This window comes from Rattus norvegicus, chromosome 10, assembly GCF_021556685.1.
Source record: "Rattus norvegicus strain SHRSP/BbbUtx chromosome 10, alternate assembly SHRSP_T2T, whole genome shotgun sequence".
Lineage (NCBI taxonomy): Eukaryota > Metazoa > Chordata > Mammalia > Rodentia > Muridae > Rattus > Rattus norvegicus.
In genome coordinates this window covers 14,706,701-14,726,939 of record NC_141543.1, presented here as the reverse complement: position 1 = coordinate 14,726,939, position 20,239 = coordinate 14,706,701, and the positions used below count along the sequence as shown (strand labels likewise).

At 41.8% G+C, this 20,239-nt stretch overlaps 1 protein-coding gene across 32 annotated transcripts in view; it reads left to right on the top strand.

Moving 5' to 3' along the window:
* Positions 1-20,239, top strand: part of Rbfox1 (RNA binding fox-1 homolog 1) — a 1,541,605-nt gene that overhangs the window by 917,559 nt on the left and 603,807 nt on the right. For all 32 annotated transcript variants that reach the window (XM_087571332.1, XM_087571337.1, XM_087571339.1 and 29 more), the window contains one exon: positions 13,282-13,323. In XM_087571332.1, coding sequence (XP_087427458.1) covers positions 13,297-13,323 — 27 coding nt within the window. In that variant the 5' untranslated portion in view covers positions 13,282-13,296. The remainder of the gene's footprint in view (positions 1-13,281; positions 13,324-20,239) is intronic.

Here is a 20,239-nt window from a genome sequence, read left to right as displayed (position 1 = left end):
TCCCACATCAATTAACTTAATTAAGAAAATCCAGGTTTCCTCACAGATATTCCCACAGGCTAACCCCATACAGAAAATTCCTCACTGAGACTCTCCTCCCAGAGAATTGTAGATTATACCAAGCAGATGAGTAAAGTCAGTATCACATTAAAGCTCACCACTGAATTCAAGCTCACTATCACATTAAAACTCACCATTGCATTAAAATTCACCATTGCATTTAAGCTCACCACTGCATTTAAAGCTCACCATCACATTAAAGCTGACCATTGCAGTTGTGTACCACTTCTTTCTTGAATTGCAAAGGAAATAATAGAATGTATTCTGTGTGCTAGGAGCTAAATCGCTATGTGCTTTTCACATTTTACTTTTGCAAATAGGAACTCATTCAAACTCATGTGTAACTTTTTGAAGAACAAGACAGACCCAGGCCAGAATGTTTGTCCCTAAGTTGATAAGCAGTGAACTTGAGATTATAACCTGAGATGCTTTCTCTAGTGTTTGACTCTGATCACTTAAAATGTTTGATACATGTCTGCCCATTAATATGATCAAGATGCTTGCCTACAGAAGCCATAGTCTGCGGGTCTAGGATGAAAATATTTAATTGGGAAGCAGATTATAAAATTATTAACTCTGATAACAATTATCATTAGAACACTGTTACATCCAATGAGAAAGAAACAACACAACTTGTCTAGTTAAAGCATCTTAATGTGAAACTGTCTAGAGAGCCTACATTCTACCACAGTAGATAAATGCAAATGATATGCAAATAGCCCACCTGTCCAACCTGACTCTTTCCTAGCTCTAACAGTGGGCAGGGAGCATGATGGGAAATCTGAATTGTGATATTCATGCTACGTGAGCTCTGCTCCTCTCTGGCTGTAGGGTAATGATGGTCCCAGGAGACCGGTCCAAGGAAACCTGCCAAAGCCTTTTAGTTCTGCAGGAGATTTTCATGAGTATTGTTTGAATATTCTTGGACTGAGCAAGCGACTAGGGTAAACCTTGGAAGGGGGCAATTATAACCCTTGGTTATGAGGAAAAGGAAAGGCAATTGTGTCTACCACTGAAACAAACAGAAATCACCTTTGTCATGGTGACAAGTGTTTGTTCCAACCCTCCTCTGCCTAGGTTCACAAAATACCTTATTAAATCTACAGAATAAAAATATGCCTGGGGTGATAGTTTATTATTATGGTAAATAATAGGCAATATGTTTCCTTCACCTTGAAAGTGATCTGGTGCAAAGACATTCTTTGGCTTAGCTCCTGAGGTGTTTACAGGGCATATCAGCTTGGGGCTGCCCTTTTATCCAAGACTAGTTTGCAGCCTTAAATTTAGAACTCCAAGAGGAGACTTCCTTGTAGTAATTAGATGGGTGCTGAGTGGAGGCAGAGTGAATCAGATTCTCACCACTGGTTTTTGGGGGGCAACAACCTTTCATTTAGGTTTGTCTGCTTCATTGTCATTGGACATATTTGTTTCAGACCTGGGAGACTTAACTTTCTGATTACTTTGCAAGTACATGCATGAGAGCAGAAACATAACAAAAAGAATTGGTCTGAAGCAAATGCTCTTAAAACCTGTGATCTGAAAAATCTTTTGAATTCTAGGGGCATCCTGACTCTAATGTCCCTTTAATAATATAAAATAGATCTCACTCCATTTGGTGACTTACAATACAGAATTAAGAATGTCTCAAAATATCCAAGGATGTTACTTCCCTCCTGATGTAAGTACATAAACTCCCAAGTACCACATGCATCCAATCAGTGCAAGCATCCAAGCAGCAAGAACATTCAAGTACCACGGGCCTCAGTGTTAAATATTTTAAGGGCTGCAGGGGGGCTTGCCACTCCTTGCTGCCTTCCAGGTATCTCACCACAAGCTTGGCGCTGAAAGCTACGCAGTCCACTGAGATTTTGAAATTCGCTCAATATTTTCCCAAAGACCGTGAGCCATGAATTAACTGCGGTGATGTTTTCAACACGTGGGCTTATGTATTCTTTTGCATCGATGGGTTTGGGTCTCTTTGTGCTTAATATATGATCTTGCCTTGCCTTGCCTGGCCTGGCCTGGCCTTTCTCTTTCCCTTCCCACAGGTCCTGTATTTCTAACCAAAGCCTGCAAGGATTCAGCATCACATTCTAGTTCTCCTCATTGCTAAAGTGAAGATAACACAGGAGAGCAGAGCTGTGTCGAGTCCCTACCTTGTTCTCTCAAGGCACTGTCTTCACTGGTGCCTTGAGCCAGAATTGAGTCTATTAACGATGGTTGGCTTAACTCATTATTGTTCCTTTTGTATTTTATTTCTTTTTAATTGATTATTTATTACTCTCTGTCCTGAATCCTAAGCATTGTCCACCATTAAAAACATTCCATCCTTAAAACAAAAATAAATAGTCATTGGAGTAAATTATGCCATCTCAATTTGCTGACCAGACATAAACAACCCCATCTTTTTCTAGTCAGAAGATATACTCCATTGTTGGATATATATTTTAAAACAATGATTTGGTTACATCCAATGCTGACTAAAACTCTGTTCAAGGGTTTTAGATCTTCATAAATTTGGGTATTTGAAAAGCTTTCCACCTATTTCCTTAGGAGTCAGACTGAGAAAAATGAACTCTTTCATTTTGATTTTAAGTTGATGTAGATAATCTTATTTTCATACTAAAGAGAATCCATAGGGGTTAGAGAGAGGGTTCAGTGGGTAAGAGAAGTTGCTGTGCAAATATGAGAACCTGACCCGCACTCCCCATTGCTCACATGAAAAGCTGGGTGTGGCCAGTATGGCAGGTGTAGATGACGAGGATTCCTGAGAGATCACTGAAGCCACCATCCTGTTTCAGGTTTCAGTGAGAAACCCTGTCTCATGGTAATGAGATTTTGCCCTTTGCATATGTGGTCATGGCCACAGATACCCCACATACCTTGTCCAATAACGTTGGCTAGCTTAGATCTCCAGAATGGAGTAAGGTTTCATACACTTGTCTCCTGTCTGCTTAGAGGCTCTATCTTGGGAAGACACTATGCAGGCAACCATAGCAGTTGTACGTTTGTCAGTGTGATGGACATGTCCTGCCCATAGACAGCTCTTCATGGCCCTCTTTCTTATCATTTGGCTCCTTACACCCTCTCTTGCTCAGAGACCTTTTCTAGGCAAGCACCATGCTTTAGGTATAGCTGCAGTCATTCCTTTCAGTACTGCTCTGGGGGTGGCACAGCCGGGTGCTGAGAATACCTGCATCAGTCAAGTACATAGAGTAACGCAAAATACACTAAGGAAAAGGCAAAGCATGCTTTTCACCCACGGTCCTTTGGGACCTGTGTTTACAGGGAGTCCTGTGTGGTTTCAGAAGAATTTATAATAATTACTAGGACAGCCAAGCTGAAAAGTGCACGGAGCTTCCCATTGATTTGATTTATTGAGTTTTGTGTTGCTAATCTTCTGTTGCCATCCTTAAAAATGATTCACAATTGTTCTTAAAACTGGACTCTCCAGCATCATGTACTACAAACAAGAAAACATGGACATCCATTTGTCCATTCATTTATCCTGGGTCTTTGACTCTTGCTTTCACAAGGCAAGCGATCTCTACCCGATTTCCTCCGACATTTGACTCTTCTTCCTTACTCAGTCATTGCATGTCCACAATCCCCCTGAGCTTCTCATTCCTCTTTTTTTTCTTCTGAATATTTATTTGGATTATTCCCGCGTGCATGGTCTGAAACACAAAACGGAAATACGTGGGTGAATTCTTACATTCTGAGGCTAGTATGTCCCTTTCATTGTGTGCTCTGAGTACTTTCCTAAGCTCACTCTGGGAAGTGTTTTATGTGGTAAAAATTGTCACTATCTCCATGTTTTAAAGGAGATGGGAAGAGACTGTGGAGCTGCCCGTGTGTACATGATGGTACATGACGATGTATGTTCAAGGCAGTCTCCCTCGGTAGCCCATGCTGTCGGTGGACTTGAATTCTTCCTGCCTCTGCCTCCCTCATGCTGGGATTTCAGGGATGTGTCACTATAATGGATCCCTGCAGACCTAACCATTGCTTTCCTACTGCCTAAAGCAATAGCATCTGGAGGATGCTCAGTGTCTCTGCACAATGAACAGATAGACAAATCCTAAGCACCATCTCCATGAAGACTGAAGCTCTGAGATTTGGTCCTCTGGTCCTCATCCTGACAGAGCTAGTCTGATGAATTGAGAGACAGAAAGACAGAGATGGAGAGAAAGAGTGACAGAGAGAGAGACAGACAGAGACAGAGATAGAAACAGACAGAGACACAGAGACAGACAGAGACAGACAGAGACAGAGAGACACAGAGAGACACAGAGACAGAGACAGAGGGATAGAGTAACAGAGACAGAAGGAGAGAAAGAGGGAGAGACAGAGGGAGACAGAGAGACAGGGAGACAGAGAGACAGAGAGACAGAGACAGAGAGAGCATCTGGCATCAAGACAGGAAGGACTGAAAGAGAAAGTTCAATGCATATGGAAGGGAACTTTTGCACACTGCTGGTGGGAAGTGAACCAGCCCAGCCACTGTGGAAATAAGCATGGAGATTCTTCATTCAACTACTAATGGCACCGCTAACCTTACAACATGGTATGGTCTAGCTACACCACTCCTGGGAATTTCCTCTCTACTAAATATATTTCATAAGTACTTGTCCATCCATGTTTATTTGGAGTGCTATTTGCCAAAGATAAGCTCGACACAAAAACTTATATCTTACAAACCGGGGAACTGAGGATGAAAATGTGGTCTATGCATGATGGAATCACATATAGAAATGAATTGAGCCATAATAAAGGATCAAGCTATGTCTTTTTGGGTGGTATAGTTGCAAATCCAAGCCACTCTCAAAAAGGAAAACAACAGTATGTTTTCTTTCATTTGGGGGCGTCCTAGATTTCTGGTACAGATTTATAAAACCATGCAGCTATATATTGCATGTAACAAGAAGCAAAAGTATCCAGGGAACAAAGGGGGCTACTAGGGACAAGAGACAGAAATAAAGAGAAGGCAGCATGGATAGATCGATGGACGGTCCATGGACTGAATATATTATATTTGTATAAAAATATCTTCTGAAACTATGCAACATGTACAGTGAATATACTAGAAAGACAGAGGTAAACAGAGATTAGACACACACACACACACACACACACACACACACACACACACACACACAAAGAGAGAGAGAGAGAGAGAGAGAGAGAGAGAGAGAGAGAGAGAGAGAATTGAGCATGGCCTTGCTGCCTAGCTGAAGACAGACAGTGGAGTAAGATGAATCCGGGCTATTAAACAGCCCTGTACACCCAGAAGAGCGAAAGGCCGCATGGGCTGCTTTATTGCTGCGGTTCTAACCTTTCATAAGCGCTTACTTGGCAGCCCTATTGAGAGTGGTATTTGATTCTGGAAGCATCTTAAAGGAGCAACGCCCGACCTTCCACTTTCCCTTTTTTCATTTAGGCCATAAAATATATTGGCTTTGTGCATTACTGCCAAGGGAAGGGGGAAAAATGCCATGAGTTAGTTTCCAAATGAAGTGACATTTAGTGAAGTGTACCTTTAAGGTATTTTTCAGGGCTGGCTTTTTTCAGACTACAGAATAAGGGTCTCTCTCTGTCACCCAAGGTATGAAATTACAGGGACTTTTGTTTCCCTTAAACTTCCAGTCTTGTGATGGAGAAATTGTATGTGTGCACGAACGGGGAGGTCAAATGTCTACCTTTGTGGTTATCCCTTAGGTGCTGTCTACCTTGTTTTTTGAGACAGGGTCCCTCATTTCTTTGGAGCTCACCAAGTAATCTAAGTCAGCTGGAAAATAAGGCTAAGAGATCCATCAGCCTCTGCCTCCACAGCACTGGGATTCCAGGACTGTGCTACCCAGCTTTTAAATGAGGAAACATAGGTTATGAGACTCGAACCCAGAGCCTCATGCACTTTACCAGATGAGCTCTCTCCTTAGCTCCACTGGAAAAATAAACCTCAGTAGCCTTGCGATGCCCTTATGGGCCCTCGGAGCCTGCTTGCACCTTGGTTGGGGCATTTGGGGAGGAGTGCTGTTGTAACAGAGCTGGGATTTAGCCACCATTTCAGGATTGTGTCTCAATTCTTAGGAAGGGAGGAAGTCACGAACCACGTATCTGTACTCAATGATCCAAACACAGTGAGGAGAGAACCCCAGCATGTGTGTGTAGACATCAAGGATGCAAATAAGTTGACTCTCCCATGACTGACGGGTGTGCACCATCACGGGCAGTAGTTGAGCATGTTCTAAAAGATATGCAATACACATAATTAGGCTGAAGACTGAAGATAGGATTTTATTGCCTCGATATGGGTAGAACAAGCGAAGCCTTGAAGGATAATTAAAAACAAAACAAGCAAGCAAACAAAAGAACAAAAGAGAGCAAACTGTGGCCACTCAAGAGGAAACCCATGTAATCCCTTTTCTCACCCCACCCCCACCCCTGGTCTTTTTCTTCAGCCTCGTTGAAAAAGCGAAGTTCTTTTATATTATTTTTGTCTACATGATTATGGTTGAATTCTGCCTTTAATAAGTTCTATAGCAAAAACACTTTGGTGTAGCTTCACCTTGCTTGACATAGGCCAGCCTGTGCCTGGCACACTTTTGTTATTTTTCTTAAGTCAGAACATAAAGATTCTAGTTCTGTTATATAGCATTGTATTTAATTAATGCAGATGAAAGCTAGCTCTAGCATTGAAATTAAAAAGAAAACGCACTTCTGCAATAAAAGGTGGTGCTCTCCTATAGTTTCTTTGGTTTTGTCTTTACTTTTAGAGTTTTAAAAAGATTTTTTAAAAAACGTATTTATGCATGCATAGTGTGTGTGTGTGTGTGTGTGTGTGTTTATATGAAGTTGGGTGCCCACTTTTGCTTTTTTTTTTGTTCTGATATGAAGATATTTTCTGATTATGAATGTGTCACCCATCACAGAGGGCAACTTGATTGTTGTACACCAGCATAAGACGACAGTAAGTATTAGCAGCTTTCCCTATGCTACCTGCTCAGTGTGTGTTCCTTATTTAGAATCTGTGGCCTATTTACTGAAAGTTAATTTTTGTATTCAGTCTGAGGTTTGGGTCAGGATCCCTTCATATATGTATGTGAATGTGACTGTGTGTGCACATTCCGTTATTTAAACTTCCTGTGTTTGAGGGTATGTAACTTTTTTAGTCTCCTTTTATGGGTGTGTGCCTGGGACAGCATGGTTTGCTTCTAAGGTTATCGCCGTAAGGGTTATGATACATACATATCTCGCACTCTGGAAAATCAGTACCTCGCCACTTCACATGAATGTCGGCACCTTAACACCCACTTCAATTATCTTGATTATGATGATTATTTCACCCTGTTTATACACAACAACCATCAACTACGTTTGCTAATTTCATCTCACTAGCGGTGGGGGAAGATAGACCCAGTTCCCTCTGTCTCTCCGCTCTCTTCTCTCTGTGTTTAGCTGACAGGATAGAGGAGCTACCTAGAAAGCTCCCAGAAAGCATTTCTTAGATTGACATCCATTAAACGTATCTCAACGACCTCCAAAGGAGCAGACTTGGACTTTGTTTTATTAATTTATTGACTTTTATTTATCTGTATGCTTCCTGTGCTCTGGGAGAATGTATGGCACCAGGGTGCAGTATCTGCAGAAGCCAGAAGATGGCGTTGGATCCCAGAGCTGTTGTTGTAGGCAGTGGTAGGGCATGTGACAAGGGCTGGGGAAAATGGCTGGATTCTCTGTAAGAGCACCAAGCACAGGTAACCATGAACCACCTGGGCAGCCCCTAGACTTGTGTCTGTATTTATGAGAAACTTTAGCTTTTTATCGCTTTTTGTACATTTTGTCTCCCTTCCCCTTTAGATTATCTCTGCTCGTTGGAAGGCTTACCTCCTGTACCAAATGTTTGAGTAGGCCTCTTAGTGATGAAAAATTGTAGTTGCTTTCACATTTCACCTTTGTTTATATTGCTGAGGATGGACTGTAGGACCTCACATGCGCTAAGCGAGAACTCGACCACTGAGTCACGCCCCAGTACTTTCATTGAATTTAAGCTGAGGATAAGAAGTTATTTCAGCAATAAGAAGTGGTGCTTTCGGGGTTGGGGATTTGGCTCAGTGGTAGAGTGCTTGACTAGGAAGCGCAAGGTCCTGGGTTCGGTCCCCAGCTCCGAAAAAAAAAAAAAAAAAGAAAAAAAAAAAAAAAAGAAGTGGTGCTTTCCTATAGTTCCTTTGGTTTTGTCTTTGTTTTTTAGAGTTTTAAAAAGATCTTTTAAAAAAGTATTTTTATGCATGCATTGTGTGTGTGTGTGTGTGTGTGTGTGTGTGTGTGTGTGTGTGTGTGTGTGTGTTTATATGAAGTTGGGTGCCCACTACAGCCAGAACAGAACATTGGATTTAATAGAGCTGGAATTGCAGGCAGTTCTGAATTAGCAGGGGTAGGATCAGGGAGCCCTGTCCACAGGAAGAGCGGCAAGTTCTGTTAGCCATTCCAACCCCTTGTTTTTATTGGTATCGTTAGTTTAAGTGAAAATTTTGTAATTTGTTGTACAGTTGCTTCCTTGTACAATTAAATCATTTGTCTATGTTTGATTCAAAGTTTTTTTAATAAGCTCCCAGCAATTTCTTTGTGTATGTGTGCGAGCATTAAGTGTGTACGTGAGTATATATGTGTATACGTCTGTATCTGTGTGCATGAGTGTGCATATGTGTGACTGTGCATGAGTGAGTATGAGGGTGAGTGTGAGTGTGTGTGTGACTGTGTATGTGTGTGAATATGGGTGTGAGTGGATGTGTGTGTGAGAGAGCATATATGTTTGTGTGAGTGTGTGTGCTTATGTTTGTGTGCAAATGCACATATAGGCCAGAGGAAGCTGTTGTTTGCCTTTCCCTATCACTCTTGACCATGTTCCTTTGAGGCAAGATCTATCCCTGAATCTGAAGCCAGTCTCACATCCATCAAGTCCCAGCCATCCTCCTGCCTCTGTCAATGACAGTGCTGGTATTACATGCACACATGTTACGCACACATAGGTTATGTGGGTGCTGGGGATCTGAGCTCAAGCTTTTATTCACAAATGAGCAGCAAAAACTCTTTTTCCTGTAATTTTTTTAAAGAGAGTTTTTCCCTACAGTTTATGATGATTATGGTTCCCCTCCCCCAACTCCTCACAGATCCCCTTCACTCCCCTACCCACCCACTCAAATCTACAACCTTTCTTTCTCTTTCATTAGAATATAACCAGGCATCTAACAGTAACAAAATTAAACAAGTTAAAATAAAAATAAGCAAAACAGAATAGGACAAAATAAATAATCAGGAAAAAAATAAAGAGTCAGAGAAAGATCTCAAGAAACACACATAGATTCTGAGACATACTTGTTTGCACACACGGAAAACTTATTAAAATAAAAATTGAAGCTATACCATATAAGTGAAAGCTCTATATGCAATAAAAAGCAAAAACAGGGAAAATAAAAGAGCCCCAACATACCATTGAGATACAAAAACCTTCTCAAATAACATCAATTTTATTCTGTGTTAGCTATCTACTTCTTGGCACGGGGCCTTCTCTTACGTGTGGTTTGTGTGCCCAAAGAGACTCCACGGAGAAAGCTAATCTCTTCTTGCCAGTGGTTATCAATGGAGATGGGTTCTAGGTTAGGGATGGGGTCATCTCTGTTTTCTCTCTCACACTGGGACTGCATCTGGCTTAGACCTGTATAGGTGCCAATCATGCTGCCATAGGCTCTGTGAATTCATATGTAGATTCTCACCCAATGAGCCCTTACTCCTGCAAAGTTTCCAGAAATTTTGTCATGATTTTTTTTTGGGGGGGGCAGGGGTGTGTTTTCTTTCCATTAAACTTCTTGGAATTTTAACAATCTTCTTGGACTTGTAGGTTTTTATTGTTCCCCACTTGTAATTCATTCTGCTGTTGAATCTTGGAAGCCACAGCATGATCCAACTAATCCCATTTTGAGCACAGACAAAAAAACAGAAAGAGCAGGAAATAGGGCCAGGCTCAAGCTCTCCCCCAGTTATGAACTTCCTCTAACAACATTCCGAGCTCAGAGGCCCTGTAACCTTCACGAACTGCACCACTCTCTCTGGGGACCAAGTAGTCACACACATGAGCCTACATTTCGTGCTCCAACTACAATGGAACAATTGGAAAAGCAAGGAGGAGGGAGCGTATGGTACCTCTTAGGAGCACAGCTTTTCATGTCATGAAGGTCTGCCCCATGGCTCATGCTGGACTCAGCCTGGGATGACTCAGGAGACAGAAGTGTGAAGGGATGGTGGGGCAGGAGGGAGGGAGAGAAAAGGAGGGTTCTCCACTTTCTGAGGTTAAAATTCGTCAAGATAAAGCCAGAGAACTTCTCCTTGGCTGTCTGTCGGTGGACACTCATTGCTGAGTCCTCCTGGGGCTTGGCTTTCCATGATCATTTATTACTGGGCTCTAGGCTGTCTTGGCTCGGCTGCCAAGCCGTAGTGTGAGGCTAGAGAATATTTTAGGTTCAGGCCTAGGTTTCCATTCTACTTCATCGTCTCATCCTCTCTATTCGCTCTCGTTGTTAAGAGGAAGACCACACTTGTATAGCAGTCACTGCCACTCCTTGCCCTCCTACACCATCTCTTCTGTCTTTCTCCTTAAAGGGTTGCCGAGATACCATCTAAAGTGCCTATTTCAAGTATACTTGAATGTACAATTTTTTATTTATCTAGCTAAATTCCTTTACTTTTTGATAAATTGGAAAAATCCCTTCCCGATCCCTTTTTCCACACTTTTTCCTCCTTAATGACTGATGGAATTATATTTTTGACAGAAAATATGATTTTGAACATTTTGTAGCTTTTTTCTCAAAAAAATGGTTTTTGGTACAGTTCTCATATCTATTTTCAGAGCTGTGTTGATGATTTTTTCCATTGTTGCACATTTTACTGTTTATAAATTTATCTTTCATAGATAATATTGTGATTCATTCTCACCTACATAGAGGTTAGTCTCCCTCCTTTCCTTCCATTTCTTTGTCTTTCTTTCTTATGGGATCAACAGCCAATCCCAGGGACTAAGCATGAGAAGCAAGCATTTCATGTCAGTTGGGGGAGTTTGCTAATATTAATGCACATAGCCTAGGTTTGATCCCCAGCACCACAGACAAGGAGCCTGGTGTTGAACAGCTCTGTTTCCAGGCCTCAGGAGGTAGATGAATGAGAATCAATGGTTCAGAATCATCCTTGGCCACATAGCTGATCAAGGCTAGTCTGGGATATGTGAGACTCAAATTAATAACAACAGCAAAGCAAAAACAATCAAAAGAGATCTTCTCGGGGGTAACTCTCTATATGGAAGGACCTACAATGGTACTCTATCCTATCTCCATCTATAGACGCCAGGCTCTGGTCTATCCTAAGCAAACAGCCTTATTTTTGTTTTTATTTTAGAAAAAGTAAAAAGAAACTTTCACAACAAAACACATAAAATATACATCAAGAGTTGGTTACTAAAGCTTCTCATCCTTCGGTGAAGTTTCAAGGAACTCCCAGAACCCTGTCAAGGGCTAAGAATTACGATTTTACAGTGGTTTAAAGGAAAATAGTAAGAGTCAATATAATCTGCCAGTAATGTAGAGCTTGGTTCCATTTCGGCCATTTGCATTGAAGGCTCATCCATCAATCCTTGACTGTGTTGAAGGACCATGCAAACCTGTTTTCCTAAGATGCATCCCTTTCTATCTTTGACCTCTGTGTAACCAACTAAATCCAAACACCTGACTGGCCATCCCCTGGTAACACATTCTGTTTTGCCTTTTTGGGTAACAAATCATATGGTCACTCTAATAAAGCCTCTTTGGATGATAAGAAAAGCACAGAGGTAAGGCACAAATCACCCGCCTGTGTTCGAAAGGTAGACTACCAATACTTCATGCTTGCAGTGGTGACAGATACCAAATTGGGAGCAAGCTTTTGTTCTCTGCTATAAGCCTTGGTCTCAGATTCTTCCCCATGTGTCCTAGCAACCATTCCCGATCAGTCTCTCTTACTTCCTCTGGCTAGGCTGGACCATCAAACCCCATCTGTTATCCCAGTATCTCAGGAGGCTGAAGTAGAAAGATCATAAGCTGAAGCCCAGCTTGGGTGACGTAATATGCTCAAGGCAAGACAATGTAGTGATATCAGCCTCAAAATAATGAAAAAAAAAAAAAAGAAAGCTAGGATATAATTTCGAGGGGAAGCACTTGCTTAACATACATAAAACTCCAAGTTCAGACCTCTGTACCTCAGACAAACAAAAATAGTAATTAAGAAAGAACTAATTAAATGCAAGCTGCTTCCCAGGACATGAAGATAATATTGTCAGCACTAGACATTGGGGAAGACACTGCTTTGACTATTGTCTTATCACACCCAACCTCAGACAGCCTTAGGGGAGTGTATGCTCCTGTTAAACAGGACTGGAAGATTCTGTGCACAAAGAAAGCAACCCTCTTTCCCTCACCTCTGTACCATTCCCTTAAGAACACCGTTCCCCTTTGCTGGCTATTTTTGTGTTGCACAATGTAGAATAATAGTAAACAGTCCACTATCTGAACCTAGTGAAAAATCAATTATTACTATTAATGACTGGCCCATCCATCAATAGTAACTTTTTTCTACTCTTTCCCCATGTATGTGTATATATGATATGTCTATATGTGTTTGTGTTAGAACACCTGTGTGTGTCAATGCACATATGTGCTTACATGATCACATATGTTTGAGGACGCCTGTGTATGCAGAAGCACAGGTGTATTTAGAAGCACAGGTGTGCTTATGTATTCACATATATGTGGGCATCCCTGTATATGAAGATGCACATGTGTGTGTCTGTGGAGGACAGATGTTGATATCAGAAATTTTCCTCAGTCTTCTACCGTGTTTGAATTTTCTTATACCTTAGAATCTATTCTGTGTACACATACACATATGTTTATGTGGACAAGCTATAGTACAGCTGTAGGTCACTTGACAAAGTTGGTTTTCTGTTCTTGCCATGTGGGTTCCAGCTTCTGAGACTTAAAGGCAAGTGCCTTTATCTACTGAGCCATCTCACCTCAACATGTACAATCAATATGTATGTGGGTTCCAGGGGTTCTGTTGAGCTGATCCCCAACCTCCTGCTTTTATGCTGCTGTTTCAATAGAACCTTCTGACAATCTCTCCCTTTTGTCTTTTCTGCAGGTTTTGAGGCAACCGATGAATTGTGAAAGAGAGCAGCTGAGGGTATGTATAACCTGTTTGTAACAGGCTTCCTGAGTCCCATTTCTGTCTGATAAGCAAAATTTCCCTTGTCTCTTTCAAGACCTGGAATCTAAATAACAGGCTTCATCTCAAGATGGGTAGAGTTGGCAATATTTATCCCAGCTAATTTCGTATTGATCAAGCTGGTAAATACAGTAGATCTTCTTTTGAAGTGCCATTATAGTATATATGGATTTTTTTGATTTAGATTGGGCGATAAATACTTCTCTTGTGGAATTTGTTTGACATCACTGGACTCTTTTTATGTACAACATGAGGTCTAGGCAATCACAAAGGTCAGGAGGACACCTTGCTGCCCTTTTGATGTAAGAGCCTAGCTGTTTGCTGAGTGGTTAAAATGCACGTTTGCGATGGACGGGGGTTAGTGAGCAACACTTACATCAGGGCTTTTTTGAAGGCGAACTTGAATTATCCGTAGACTCTGGGTCTTGTTATCATTTGTATACGGGGATGATGAAGCCAGAATGTTAAACGTGATAGGTTATTCTCTTACTAAAAATAAGTTCCCATATTTAAGTGTATCAGATGCGTGAAAGTTTTCCTTGGGGAAGGAGGTTTTTTTCTGATGACACCATTCCCACATCGCCACATCTTTGTTAGACATACTTATTGTCATAAGCTTGTGTAGTTTTATAAAATGTCTGGATTCCCTGCCTCTGTGACCCTTTGTTTCCAAAGCATGTTCATATTTGCGGACAGAGTTTAAGGTTATAACTGACCACTGTTCGAGATCACTGCTGTGGACGTGCCATTTTCACTGGACTATGTGGCTTAATTTTGTGTTTTCTGACTACTATGGAAATTAAAAGAGCCTGTGGCTTTTCAAAACATATCAGGGCTTGAGGAGGAGGCCTGGGGACCATGATGCTCTAAAGTGTTTGACGAGAAGAATGCAATAAATGACTATAATGCCTCTGTACACTTCTAGTTATATTGAAGGAAATTTGCTGAGCTGTAATCTCCAGGCGGCCAGGACTCCTAGTGTTCTTTCTATTTTCCAATTGCCTTTGTTATGTGGTTTGTTAAATCCTATATCAAACAAACAATGAATCCACCTGTATGGAACTGCGGTAGAGGCCTGAACTTTCTTTTCTCCTTATGCTTATGTGTTTTGTAAAATGTCCTGCCCAGGCTTCTAGTAATGTTTCACCTCGGTCCACATTATTCTAGCATCAGTACCATCTCCGCATGTGACAGTCCCCAAGATATTTGTTGGTTGAGGATGTAGTTCTCCTGGCATGTGTACTCTGTGGTATAAATTGGGGGTGGCAGAACATAGCTATGATTCTAGCACTGAAGAGGTGGAGGTGGAAAAGCAAAAAGTAATGTTGTCCTCGGCTACAAAGGACTATAAGCAAGTTTGAGGCCACCCCTGGCCCCTTCAGATACTCTCTCTATTTTTATTGAAATGACATTTGCTTTAAGTTTTACTGAACTGTTCTATTGCTTTCTCTCTGCAACCTGAATGACTAGTTTCTGCTAGTAAATAATGTATTGGAATTTCTGGTTTTCTCTCCTTATGGTTGAGCAGGATGACCAGAAGTAGGTCAGTGCTAGATAAAGGGCAATGGGTTCTTATGTCTCCAGGAGGCTTTGACACCGTCCTCAAAATTCAGATAACCCTGAGTTCTCTTTTGCAAATGATGTTGCTTTGGAAAACTAAGAGTGCAGAGGACAAAGATGGACTTGTCTGCAATTTGAAGGGTTGATAATTTGATGAAGATATTCTCCATAGGGTGCACTTTAGAAGCAAGAATGGTGTCCTTATTACCGCTTAGATGGATCATTTGGTTGGGATCCATGTGTGTTCCAGGACTGACCTGGAACCCCAAGTTCAGAACCCCATCCCAAATGTTTGCTTTATTTGAGGTTATTGTTTGAGCTCTGCTTTTAGAATTGTAAACTAATTTCATGTTTGAAACCAATGAATACCACTTTGCAATTGATAAGATGAATGTTTATACACCTCCACTTTGGCACCAAGGAAAATGCATTGATGTTTTCTCTTGTTTCCATTTGACTCAGGTCATCTACTCCCTGCTATAACTGTGAGGTGTCTCATTGTTTTGTGTGCTGGGTCCCAGTGTGGGAGTGGATGTATGCCTGTGAAAGACAATAAACAGCCTTGGCTGTCCTTCCAGTGGTATTATAGATCTTGCTTTCTTACCAGTGGCTTGATGCTTATCAAGTAGGCTAGGCTGGCTGACTAGCACACCCAAGGATCTTGTCTTGGCCTCCCAAGCACTAGGATTACAAATCTGATACAGGACACTGTTTTTTTGAATCTGGATTCAAGGTATCAAACTCAGGTCTTCATGTTTGCAGGCTTATGAATTGTACCTCCTTTTTAAAATTCAGCATCTCAGCTTGTAGCTCAGGCTAGCCCCAAATGTATTTTGTACTTCAGGCTGGCCTTGAGCATTTGCCGCTCTCATTGTCTCTGCCTCAGCAGTGCTAGAACTTATAGGCCTGGGTTATCATACCCTGCTCTCAAGTTTGACAAACCAGACTTATGTGTGAACATTTTCCTCTATTTTGTCCATTGATACTCATAGCCCCTCTTATTCTCTTTATTCTGGCTGGAGAAATTGAGATTTCTGCTGTATCCCATCTTCTTCCTTACTTCCCTGTTCTTCCCCCTCCCTTTCCCATCCTATCCCCCTCCTCCTGTTATTATTCCTCTTTTTCCTCCCCTACTTTTCTCTACTTCTCTTTCCTCTCCTCCTCCCCTTCCTATTATCTCTCCTCTTCCCCTCTTCTTTCTCTTTCTCTCTCTCCTTTTCTTCCTCTTCTTCCTCCCTCCTCACTCTCCTTCCATTTCTGTCATTATGCAGAAGCAAGCCAATCTCCACATTTTTATAAACACTGTATCCTCTAGGCCTCTGGGTCAGTTTCTCTCTTACCCTCTTAGATACAAGAAAACCCAGTAGACTCTACCTTTATGTCCAGAGATGGCATATTATCATGGAAAAGGAGATTCAGGTCACTGAGTACACTTAAGACTTACCTTCTCAACATGGAGATGAGAGCCAAGCAAAGGATTCTGGGAAGTATGAAAGATCATGAGAAGTATGTGCCACACTGAACTTGCAGCATAATATTCCTCAGCCTGTGGAATGCTCACCCTGTGGGATACAATTTTCATAAAGCTAAAAGCCAAGCCTTTCAGAAAGATTAGATCATTTAGTGAAAAAGTTATTCCTTTCCCAAGTCCCTCTCAATCCTTTTTATGTCAATGAGGAAGTCCTAGTTTAAACTAAAAGAGATTTAACAAGACTGTAACACTTCCTCAGCTTTCTTTATAATAGAGTGGGGCGGGTGCCTCAGGCTTAAAGCCTGCAGCAGCCTGAGCTTCTGTGCAGACTTCAAAAGCATTGTTTGCAAAATATAGCAGTCAAGAATGAGGGGCCTAGAGGTAGGCCCAGTGCAGAGCTAAACCTTGCATGGTTTGTAAATTTGTGACACTGCATAGTTTTGAAGTCCTCCACAATTGCAGCTCCTTGTATGACCTATTGGAGACCATAAGGGTACATATTTCATAAGGTCTATCTGCATATGTGTGTGCATGTATACATGCACAGGTGTGCTTATGTCTAAATGTCTTCCCTCTCCCATATGACTAAGTACTTGATTGGAAGCAACTTAGGAGAGGATTTATTTTGGCTGATGAGACACAGTCCATGGTGCCAGACAAAGCATGGTGGCAGAGTTTGCTGTGTGACCTGCTATTACATTCAGGTGTATCAGAAAGCAGAGAGCTCTCCAGTCGGGAGTGGAGCTGACCTATAGCTCTCAAGCTCCACCTCCCAGCAACACATATCCTGGGACCGGTCTCAATTTATTAAAGGTTCTGCTTCTTCTGAGACCAGTGCTAGCAGCAGAGGACCAAGTTTAGTAACCAACAGGGAATTTCACAGCCTGTGTGTGTACGGAGGCTAAATGCAGTGAGGTGCTTAGAGCAAGTACTTGAATAGGAAACATTTTTAATCGTTAAATTTCAGTAGTGATGTTTTTCTTTTCATACACTTTACTTGCAGTTACTGATATTGGTTTTCTGTTTGCAGTGGCAATGCCAGGTTTCTCGGCAAATGCAGCCATTTAGGTTAAAAACGAGTTGCTTTCAAGGTTAACATGAACCGCCCCATGTTACTGATTGCCCAGAGTTGTGACAAAACTGGTGGTGGTTGAATGCAAATGGCGGAAGTTTGAGAAACCCGGAAACCAGCCTTGTGAAAGATGTCGTACAACCTATGTACATTATCAATATTTAATTCGCCAGTGAGAAGCCAGCCTCTCATTTCTGTAAGATCCGAGAGTGATGTGGCTTGCAGAAATGCAAATTGCTAATGATCTTCTTGGCTTAAATCCATTGCCTTCATCCAGGCATCAGAGAATGAATCTTGCAGCCTGCCTGGAATTGAGCTATCAGAAAGAGAGTCTTTCACCTCCCCCTTCCCCCCCTTTCACCATCCACGCATGCCTCTGTTATTCTTAGGGGAGCAGAGAAGGAACTATAACACCCCGTGACTCCTTCCGAATCCATATTTTCCTGACTGTAGTTTCTGAGTAGCTCATTGTCAGAAAGCCTGCCCCCGTCCAGTTATTTATGCAGGAAATATTTCTGAGTGCGAACCAGATGCCAGTCACTGTCTGCGGCAGAGATGTAATGCCGCAATAAAACCGATACATTTCTCAAACTCTGATACCTTGCAGGCTAGCAAGAAAAGGCACACATTTGTCAAATAACTCCCTCCAACCTACCTATGAATCTGGCAAATATCATATAAGCCCACGCTACATAGAGAGGTACAGATGGGAGAATCTTATGCTACCGACCTCCACTTATCAAACCCAGTCGATTAATGTGTAGGATAGTGGCCAGTACCTTTAGAAATCATGTTAGTGGGGCATGATGTCCCAGGCTGTGACTGCTGTGTACGAGTTTACCTTTCTCTTCACCCGCTGCGGTGTCTGCTTGCCAACAGTCAGTTGTATGCGTTCCCAGGGCTGCCTCTGCCAGCTGCGCTTGTTATTGTAATTACATTATTTAGTACAATATTATGTAAACTGATGAAAAATGAGTGCAGTAAGAAAAAGAGCTGTTTCTATGAAAATGCAGTTAAATGCTTTGGAAACACTCTATGAAAGCAAGCCTCAAAGATTAGTTCAATTAACTGTGGGCCAGAGGACGGAAGAGTGTGGGCGGGGAGGAGAAGTCTGGAGATAGTCTGCAGCCAGTGTGTCTCTGAGATGTGGCTTTCTGTTCTGATTCTATGCTGAGCAGAATCAGAAGAGACGCTGTGGCCTGGGGCTGTGAGGCCATGGTTAAGGGCTAGACTTGCAAGTCTGAGGTTCTGAGCTGGATCCCAGGTGTCAGGAGTGAATGCTGTGGTGTGGTCGCTCACGGAGGACCCGAGGAGCATAGTGGCCAGAAGGTCTAACCCAATTGCTGAATTGCAAGCTCATGAGATATCCTGTCTCAAAGGAAATAGGTAACATTACTGAGGATGACACCTGATAATTGTCTTTAGGCCTTCACATGGATGTATTCATATATATGCATGGATAACATGTGCTCCAGCCTATATTCCAACACACATGTACACACATGCATAAATGTGGGTCACAGAGAGAGAGGGTAGGGGTGAAAATACTTGAATGGCCAGAGTGTGACTATGGTAGCCTAGTGCAGGCTACAGGGCCACTGTGACAACCATACAGCAATGCCACTGTAAAGGAAGATAATTACAAAGAGAACTATTGAGGCTGTGTTTCAATAAAACTTTATTTATAAGAACACATGAGCCACAGTTGGCTGCCCTGTTGAGTTAGAAATGTTATTGAGGTTCATAGATGAAGGCTGTTATAGGTTTTCCATCTATAGTCTACAGAGAAATCCTACAAAGAAAAGGCCTTAGCATTTTTGTGGCTATGTAAGGTCCACAAATTGAATGCGCATTACTAAGTTTATATTTAAACAAAGGTTGAAGATATTTCTGTATTGCTTTCTAAATTTTAATGAGCCATTTTCTTCCATTCCTATACAGCAAGCTGGGACAAGGCCTTGAAACACAACACTGAGTTTGCTTTTATGTTGAAGCCCTGATAACTCAATACTTTATCAGGCTCCAAGTTAAGAGCAAATTGATCCCACATGATTTTGGATCTTCTATTCAGCAGTTTGTGAGACTCGACAATGAGGGTGACATTTGCTATATATGTGTGCCTTTGTCTGAAATCATCAAAGAGTTAATTGACAGCAATCATTTCATTCATCACATGTACATGCATTTACTTTCTCTGTTATTCTCTCTTCATGTAACGTATGTGTGTGAACATGGGCCCACCTATGTCACAGATTGTGTAGAGCTCAGAGTGCAACTTTGGGGAGTGAATTCTTTGTTTCTTCCAGAGCTTCTGAGGCTTGGTCTTGGGGATCAGGATGAAAACAGAATGAGCTTTTATCCACTGAGACATTTTGCCCATGCAGATGTGCTTTACAAAGCTTCGATTGCTTAATTCTTTCAATTTTCCTTTCTTCTGGAATGGTTTTCTACCCTGCCCCTCCCCCATCTTCCGCATTAACATCCAAAGTCTGACAGATGCCAGACTTCAGTGCCTAACTCAGATGGGAGCAAAAACCAGGGGCAGTGGTAGATTTGCAGCAAGGACATAGAGTACACAAAACTGAGATCTGTACTGTCTACACAGACATGATATATTTGCATATTTGAGTGTGTGTTTGTGTTCCTGTATGCATGTACTCACAGATGCATACATACATACATACATGCACACATACATACATACATACTCTACGGTCAGTCACACTATTTAGAATTGCACACACACATACACACTCACGTGCACACACCTG